Source organism: Ricinus communis, chromosome 3 (genome assembly GCF_019578655.1).
Source record: "Ricinus communis isolate WT05 ecotype wild-type chromosome 3, ASM1957865v1, whole genome shotgun sequence".
NCBI classification, from domain to species: Eukaryota; Viridiplantae; Streptophyta; class Magnoliopsida; order Malpighiales; family Euphorbiaceae; genus Ricinus; species Ricinus communis.
Genome location: NC_063258.1, coordinates 29,730,016 through 29,739,574, shown reverse-complemented (window position 1 = coordinate 29,739,574; position 9,559 = coordinate 29,730,016). Strand labels below are relative to the sequence as shown.

The following is a 9,559-nucleotide window of genomic DNA, read 5'->3' as shown; positions in this document are numbered from 1 at the left end:
TTGATCTTCTCCAAAGCAGTATCCGATGACCATTCTTTAAGCACTAAGTGTGCGTTTGATATAGACCAGGGTCCTTCATTCAAAACCTTCAGTTTAACTTCTTCACTTTCAAAGGTGAAAATAAGGATGTTACCACGCTCCTTTCGAACCATTATTTGTTTACTCTAGGCTTTCCTTAGAATTTTCTTTACTGTTGTGACCATGAGGTTTCATTCAGTGATTATCTTCCCTACGAGCCTTAGATTCGAGGCCCCTGACTTAATGCACGTCTCATCATTTATAGTTAATTCAATAGTAAGGTCGTCACTGATTGTAGGTCCCTCTACAGGTAGTGTCTTAATGGTCTGGGAATAGTTGTTTGCATTTAATACATTAGAGTTTGCAGTGCCATAACTCTTCAAACTTTGAGCACTTTGGGTTTGTTGTAGACTCATTGTGGTATTGATGATAGGGAGGAAAGAAAGAAGTTAAGGTAAATATATTAAGGAGAAAAGAAAGAAGAGGAAAATGGAGTAAAGATAAAAGAGGAAACGATTCACTAAAGGAAATTAGAATGATGGTTATTACCCAACCCTAGAGCATACTCCTATAGAGAAAATGGAACTCGATTATATATATAGTAGTTGTGCCTCTTAATGATGAGCCACACTGTGAGAATGGAAAGTATAATCAATTAATGATTTTCCAACTATATGGTTTGACACTTTTACATTTGAGAGACATGTATTTTTTTTTTTTTTATTAAAGGAGAAACATGGCTTTAGAGCCCAAGCCCCTCTAATATGATGAAAAGAAGAGGGGTTAGCATTTTTCAAATACATTCAATATTTTTCTTATTTTTAAAATTATAAATATTTGACAAAATAAATACTTTTAATTAATTTAGCATCCAATTAGATATTTTAGCATCATAAAGATTGTTAAGATATACATTTTTTTTTTAATTTTAATCAGATTTAAGAAATAATATTTTTAAATAAAATTCTAATATACTTATGAATTCTCTGATACATTGTTAGATCCTGTATTACTTGTAAAATCATAATTTAGTAATAACTCATATTAAATACATGTAAAATCATGTGAGAAATAATAAAAATATAAATATGTACCTAAAAAATATTAAGAAAATAAAACATGTGGTATTCTTTTGATTCAAAAAAAATATCTCCATCCCTCGAGTAAAAAATTATTAAACCACAAAGTAATTTTTTGAATTTTACCCTAAAATATAATACTGGTCTTATAAATTTTTCTAATATAATATATATATATTTTTTGAAAATCTATATAATAAAGGAATACAATACTGATATTGTCAAATTTTCCACATATGTAGTCTGTAATCGATATAAAGAATAATTCGTATTACATCAGTAAGTTTTCATTCTACGATTATGATTAAATTTAATAAATTTAATGACTCATAATATCCATGAGAATAATATTATATACGATTGAATCAATTATTTGAAAAATATGATTAAATAAATAAATAAATAGAATATCCAATGTTTCCTTTGGAGTATAACAATAAGTAAATTATAATATCTTAATATAAAAATGTTAAAAATATATAATAATTTTTAAAACTTCATTTAATAATTTAAAATTTCAAATAGAAAAATTTTCTGATAGTATACAAAGATTTTATAATTGAAAGATTTTGAATTCGATTGTTTTATAAAGTAATATTAATATAGCATTTTTATATATAATTCAACTACCACTGTATATTATGTTTTAGAAATTTTCTAAACAACATAAAAGAAAGAATACAAAATCAATAGGGTCGATAGTTGGGGGATATTATAGTAATGGAAGCAAGTAAAGGGTGAACTCGCCAACTCGGGTTAGGACCCGAATGCCCAAATTTGGTGACATGTCGTGTCGGCGTTTATTTCTTAAAACCACGTTAAAACAAAAAGGCCACTTAATTAAACCATAGTTGTAAAGCAACCAAATCGAAACTGACACAGTAACCACTTCCTTACTCTATTCCATTTCATATCCGATCGTATCTCTCTCTCTCTCTCTCTCTCTGTCTCCTTAAAAATCTCTCTTATCTCCGCTCTCACAGGCTTCAATATTAGCAAATGGCTACAATGTTTCTTCTACTTTCTCTTCTGTTCTTCTCTGTTTCTGCTAATACTCAAAGTAAGTTTAACATATTCCGATTATGGTAAAAAAGATGGAGTCTTTATAAGGAAATGTATCTAGTTGTACATTTGGAGTGTATTTATTAAGTGGGCATTAAGTGTTTGATCTATTTTTAAACTTTGAAAAATCTATCTTTATATCGGTCTCTTTTACTTTTATATAGTTTGGTTATGTTCATTTAATGGAGTGTCGGCATTATATTAGATTTTGTTTTAACAACTGTATGGTTGCTTGATATTCATTCTCATTAATTTAGATCTCTGCTTAGACCCAATTTTAATCTCATTGAAACACTTGTGCTGTTTTTCTTTTTGGTCTTTTTCGCTGATGGATTTAAGGAAAATGAGAAAGGTTACATGTTTTGATATTGGATTCTTCAATTTCTCGACCTCGAAGGGTCTATTTTGTGGTTTAGCTGGTGTCTTAATTTTCTAGTTGTCAACTTAGAGTTCCAGTTTTTGAAGAGTGAAACACAAATGTGGGTATTAGTTTTGGTTGCAAAGGTTAATATTCGGAAATCTATGCTGTGTTGTTTTGTTTTAGTCAAGACAATGATGTGGTTTTGGTTAATGGGGACCTTTTACTGGTCTAGGAAATGACAGAGTCTTGATTATGTGATGTACGTGAGATAAATATTTATGGGATAAAGTATGTTTGAATAGCTAATTTTACTGTCAAGTGATCAGGTTTGTATTCTCTCATTAAGGAAAAGATAAATGGTCCGAGCAGATGCAATATGTAAGGAAAGTAATTGGTTCCATCATTCGACCTTAGTCCATAATTATGAATTTCTGGTAGGAATGGCCCTCATCTTTGCAAAGAGCGATCTCATTCTTCAAAATCTTCCTCTTCTTTTCTTTCCTAGATGTGTGTGTATGCGCCTGTGTGTCTGAATTAGCATGATTGCATCAGGGATATATAGCGAAACATGCTTACTCTTTCCTATCAGTTTCTGATTATTACCCATTTTCCAAAAGCATATTCTCTTCCCTACTGAAGTAAATACCAACGTACACCACAGCAAGAAACTAGGCAAAGCAATTTAGGCTTAGCCGTAGGAAGCCCTTGTGCTTAGAATGGTACATGTTCCTGAGTGCATTATGAATGGCCTTTTTAAGTGATTTTACATGTAAGGTAAATATGGAAAGAACTAAAGAAAATTTATGTATATTCGTTTATATTAGTAACTCAGTAATTTTAAGTAAAGAAAAAAGTGCATGTCATAGAAAAGGAAATGGCCACAGTTATCAAATATCTTTTGAGTTCTGTATTTCATGTAGAAGAATTATTGGCCATTACTGCCATTATCAAGTCTTGTTTGAAATTTTGCAGTTGTGAGCTTCAAATTCCTGCTGTGTACCTGTGGTGCTTTATTTTATACAAATTTCTTGGGCTCTAATGAGCTTTTGCTTTCTTGTGCTTATTAAATGTAGTAAAAGTAACAGATAATCCCGCGGACGAACTGGTGACTGTTCTTAATAGCAATAGGACTGCGCACAAAGAATCATCCCTTTATGACAATCCAGGTTTAGCATGCATTGCATTGCAGTACATAAAGGCCTACCAAGGGGATTGTGGTGCTGTGGGAGGAACAGATGCCAAGAAACCTGCAGAATCTGAATTCACTGAAACGTTTGCTCCTGCTTGTGGTGTCACAGTCTCAACTCTCACTCCAATCACTGGTCGTTTACTTGGCTGCGAGTCCAAATACGTTAATCCAGCTGAAGCATTCTCAGAAATTCTCATGAAAAATAGCAAGAGCTTAGAGATTTTATATGATAAGAATCACACAGAAGTGGGGGCTGCAGTTACTGGCACAGATGGCGGGTCTCCCTATTTTTGGTGTGTGTTGTTTAGCAATGGAAAGCGTAACAGTAGCTTTGCTTTAGAGGAGGGTGTGGCTAAGGTAACAAGACCAGGATGCTTCAGTGGTGCTAATGATGAATGCAGTGGTGCTAGTGATTGGTCTCGGCCGCTTGGTCTGTGGCCCTATGTCACTGCTGGTTTGTTTGCAGTGACATATGTCTTTGGTTTATAGATTTATCGCTCATTTAAATTTAAACTATTTTCGAGTTGATTTATAAACCCTTTTGCTATTAGGTGGATTGGCCTTTGTAATTGTTTGTTGTAATTCATTTGGCTGTTTGTTCTTTAATTTTATGTTGAGTGTAAGATCCCGCTTTCATTTTCTTCAGTTATCTCTTCATTTGTATTATTTCAGAATAGCCAAATCTGCTCAAAGGGATGCATTTTCTTCATTTCTATGTTAATGTAAGTAAAGAAATATTTTCAGTGCTCTAGAGTTAACAACCGTTTGCAGAAAGTAAGAAAAATGCTTCAGCAAGATAAGTAGTTCCTTAAATGAATTTTTGTTTAATGATATTTTAACACTTTTTAAGATGCTACTTCATTCAATAGATATTTGTATGTCAGCATAAAAATATTTAAATATTACTAAATATGTTAGGTTAAAAATTAAAGGTGATAAATTGACCATTCGATATAAGTTAAATGTATAAATTTGCATTTCTCCAAAGCTTAACTTAAATATACTCGCATTCTTCCTACTACAAGTAGTAGATCTTTTAACTGCTAATCCAATTAATAGAACAAAAAATAATTCTTTTTTGGAGGAGTAGTAAAACATTTATTATCATAGCCATAAGAAGAAATCATGGGTTTAACTCATGAGGAATTAGACACCCAAATAACACACAAAGATTTACTGCATAGTGCTCATAGGCTACCCATCTAACAACTTTATTCCTATTTGTATGATTACTCATAATCCATTCCTGCCTCTACTAAGATGAAGATAGTCTCTCTTTTAGTTGCTCAACTATGCTACCGAACCTTCCATGGAACCAGAGAGACATAATCTTACATGTACAAAATGCAAAACATTTGGTTATTCTCTACAAAAGATTAGAGAGAAATTCAATCAGTTTTATGACAAAGATTCATCTGCCAATTTAGAAGAAGTGGTGCTTAGTGCAAGACATTTCATTCAGAAGCTTCCTTTTTTTGTTCTCTTTACTTTTTTGACATGATTCCACTTTACTGCTAAATAAACCTGAAAACAAAATTTCTTTTCTGATTAGATCTCTATAATAAATTCATACCAGTGGTGGATTTAGCACTTTTTAATTAGTGTTCTAGAAACAAAAATTACCAAATTTCTCTTGCACAAACTAATATTCACATGATTAAGGTTCAGTCTAAATTGTATTTAATTAGATTTAGAAATCAAAATAAATATTATTATAACTTATTTGGACCGTACTTGATCAATCTAAATTAATATACGAATTCTACAACTAGACTGGAAATTATATGTGAAATTTTAAATACATTAACTCTGAAGGCAGTTCATTAGCCAATATATGTTTACAAAAAAATGAAAAGAAGAAAATAAATCACAAGTCAATGTGTTACGGGTGAGGTGGGTTTCAATGCAAAGGATTAAAATATAAAAAGTTAATTTGCCCCTCAAATTTTATGGTTAAGTTTAAATTAGCTCTTCATTTATTTTTATAGTTAGTTTAATCTCAAGACTCTTAAAATAAAATTAATTTAGGCCTTATTTGGTATAAATAGTCTACTTCCCCGAAAGTATATTTCTTATGAAGTTGAGTTCTTAAAGAAGTTAATTTATAGAAATTAAAAATTAAAAGTGTTTCGGATATAGCTTGATCTTAGACAATAAAATTTTATTGATCTGTCATATATTGTAGAAAATAGTGATGTCCATAGTGAAATTAGTATTAGCCTTTTCAGATATTTAAGTAAGGATATTGTTAAGATTTGATTTAGGTTGATTTATGTAATTGTGTATCAGATCATCTATTTATAGAAAGTCTCTCTGTATTGTATGTAATTGGCCATTAATTTAGGTTCTTATTTTGTTAGTTTCTTTTTATAAAAAGCCGTCTATATAACAGCCTTTGTACTGCTATACAAAAAAAAAAAAGATGTGACTTCTTCTCTTCAGATATTTTTTATGGTATTAGAGCTTATGATCCTATTAGCTCTCTAGCCCTACTTTTGCAAATTTTATGGATGATACTGCTATTGATAGTGATAGCAACAGTAACCATTCATCAAGAGACACATCTTCTCAACGCAGTTCAGAAACCTTTAATCATAATATGTCCACACCTGTTATTGATCCCTCCGATCCTCTTTTTCTTCATGCTTCTGATCATCCAGGCATGACTCTTGTCTCAAAGGTTTTAGATAGAACCAATTACGTTATGTGGAAGAAATCTATCCTGGTGAGTCTTGGAGCCAAAAACAAACTGGGATTCATTAAAGGAACCATTCAAACACCAGATGCAGAATATCCAAAATACTCTTTATGGCCACATTGCAATGATATGGTTCTCTCCTGAATCTTGAACTCATTAAGTCAAGAACTTACAAACAATGTACTTCATGCAGAGACACCTTCAGAAATTTGGACAGATCTTTAAAAGCATTTTTTTCAAGGTGATTTTTCTCATTATTATCAAACTCAAATATCTATTGTTGAATTGAAACAACATCAAGATTCCATTTTCTCTTATTACACAAAGATGAAAATACTGTGGGATGAGTTAACCAATTGCAGCCCTTTGGTCACATGCACATGCAGTGGACAAAATGATTTAAAAGAAAAAGAAGAAAAAATTAAGTTAGGGCAATTTTTGATGGGATTAAATGAAACCTATTCTGCTGTACTAGGTTAGATCATGTTAATGCAGCCTCTACCAATAGTCAAAAAGGCATATGCACTTCTTTGTGAAGAAGAAAAACATAGAGGACTCGCTGAAGCCAAAGGTATTGATATTGTTCATGCCATGAATGTCAAAATTCATGATAACTCTAAAGAATCAAAATCAGATGCTCAGAGACAAGCTAGACAGGGGTCATCTTCTTATAGTAAATCACAGAAGTCACAAGGATCTAAAAAATTCTTGTTCTTCACTTATTGTGAGGGCACAACCCATACTGTGGATCGGTGTTACTACTTAAATGGTTTTCCTGTTAGTCACAAATTTCATGGAAAAGATGTTCAACCTCCAAATCAAAGTCGGAAGCCTGCTGCACACCAAACCAGTGGTGACACACACATGGATACAATAAAGACATCAACTGACCACTCTCTCCAATTTACTCTTGAAGAGCTTGCACAAATAAAAGCTTTCTTTAAGAATGGTAAAAATTCTACTCGTGCAAACTACACAGGTATGCCTACACCTTTTTGTTCATCTTCTAGTATACAAAAGACAGATTTAAATAATTGGATCATCGACAGTGGTGCAACAAATCACATAGCCACCTTCTTAACCAATTTCACTCATTTATCTTCACAAGTTAATTTACCCAATGGTTCTTACTCTAAAGTAACTGGAATTGGTTCTACTCAACTCTCAAATCATTTGCATATTAAAGATATATTATGTGCTACATTTTTTCATGTTAATTTGCTGTCCGTAAGCCAACTTACAGCCACCTTGAATTGTTTAATTCAATTTTTCCTACTTTTTGTATATTGCAGAACCTAGCTTCGAAGAAGATGATTGGTTTGGGGAAGCAACTTAATGGATTGTACTATTTTGTTCCTCCAGTTAAGTCTACATCAACCTCTCTTCCAATCACTCATCATGTTGGCTCAATGACCAGCATTACCTGTCACAAGCGATTAGGACATCCCTCCACAGCACCTTCCAAGTTTTTAAGCAATATTATTTCCTCATTTGTATTTGATTCTCATAATTCTTGTGAAACTTTTCCTTTGGCAAAGTAAACTCGTTTACCATTTCCTTCAAGTTCTATTCAAACTTTGCATTCTTTTGACCTTATTCATTGTGATATTTGGGGACCATTTTGTACTGCCACTCACACTGGAGCACACTAGTTTTTAACTATAGTAGATGATTTCACACGCTTCAATTGGATTTTCTTAATGAAATTCAAATCTGAAACATAAGGGTTGCTTAAAACATTCATATCTTATGTCAATACCCAATTCAACTGTTAAGTTAAATCCATTAAATGTGATAATGGTGCAGAATTTGTGTCCATGAAACCTTATCTCTCCAACTTAGGCATCTTGTTTCAAAGCTCATGTCCATCTATGCCCCAATAAAATGGTGTTGTTGAACGAAAACATAGACATCTTTTAAATGTTAGTAGAGCTTTGTGATTTGATGCTCATCTTCCTTTACAATTTAGGGGGGATAGTTTACTTACTGCAACTTATCTTATTAATCGTCTACCCACTCCCATTTTGCACAATAAATCTCCTTATGAATTGTTGTATAACAAGCCACCGGATTACTCTCATTTACGAGTTTTCGGATGTCTTTGTTATGCACCAAATCTTCACCCTTTCAATAAATTTGACTCTCGAGCTAGAAAATGCATTTTTGTAGGTTATCCTATCGGACAAAAAGCTTATCGCTTATATGATCTACAAACTCACCAATTTTTTTCAAGTCGTGATGTTATTTTTCATGAATCAATTTTTCCATTTTCTACTTCTGCAACAATATCGAACACTTCCCCAAATATTTCACCACCTGTGCTACCAGATTACACCCATGAATCTGCCTCATTTGTCACATTTAGCTTCTGAACCAACTATTCCATCACCATCTCCTCCTTCCATATCCTCACCTTCTTTATCAGTACAACCTAATCCACCTCATATCCAACGAAGTGACCGTGTCAAACAGCCTTCTGTCCTTCTTCATGATTTTCATTATGGACAAGTTAGTACAATACCATCAACTGAAACCTCAAATTCGGCAGCTTCAACTAAGTCAGGTACTCGGTATCCTTTAAGTAATTATATTTCTTATGATTCTCTGTCACTTACCCATAAACACTTTGTTGATAACATTTCAAGTGTTTTCGAACCAACCTCTTATGCTCAGGTTGTCTTGGATTCAAATTGGAGAGAAGCAATGAGACATGAACTTGATGCTCTCACTAAACAACAGACCTGGTCCTTAGTTCCTTTACCGGCTAGTCATCGTCCCATTGGCAGCAAGTGGGTCTACCGTGTCAAATATAATTCTAATGGAAAAATTGAACGCTACAAGGCCCGATTGGTCGCGAAAGGTTTTTCTCAACAAGAAGGCTTGGAATACATTGAAACATGTGCTCCCGTCGCGAAATTAACATTTGTCCGATGCCTACTTGCTGTTGCTGCTGCCAAAAATTGGCCATTGTATCAAATGGATGTGACTAATGCATTCTTACATGGTGACTTAGCTGAAGAAATATACATGACTCCACCACCGGGTCTTTGTCGACAGGGGGAGAAACTTGTGTGTCGACTACATAAATCTCTTTATGGGCTTAAATAAGCACATCGGAATTGGTTTGCAAAATTTTCAAGTGCTATTAAGAA

General features: G+C 33.0%; 1 protein-coding gene across 1 annotated transcript; it reads left to right on the top strand.

The window, feature by feature from the left end:
- The first annotated feature begins 1,945 nt into the window (after positions 1-1,945).
- On the top strand, positions 1,946-4,354 carry LOC8258586. Its single transcript, XM_002516093.4, has 2 exons — positions 1,946-2,157; positions 3,594-4,354. Exons 1-2 carry the CDS (start codon positions 2,097-2,099, stop codon positions 4,196-4,198), a joined length of 666 nt encoding a protein of 221 aa, XP_002516139.1. The 5' UTR covers positions 1,946-2,096; the 3' UTR covers positions 4,199-4,354.
- Positions 4,355-9,559: the final 5,205 nt, after the last annotated feature.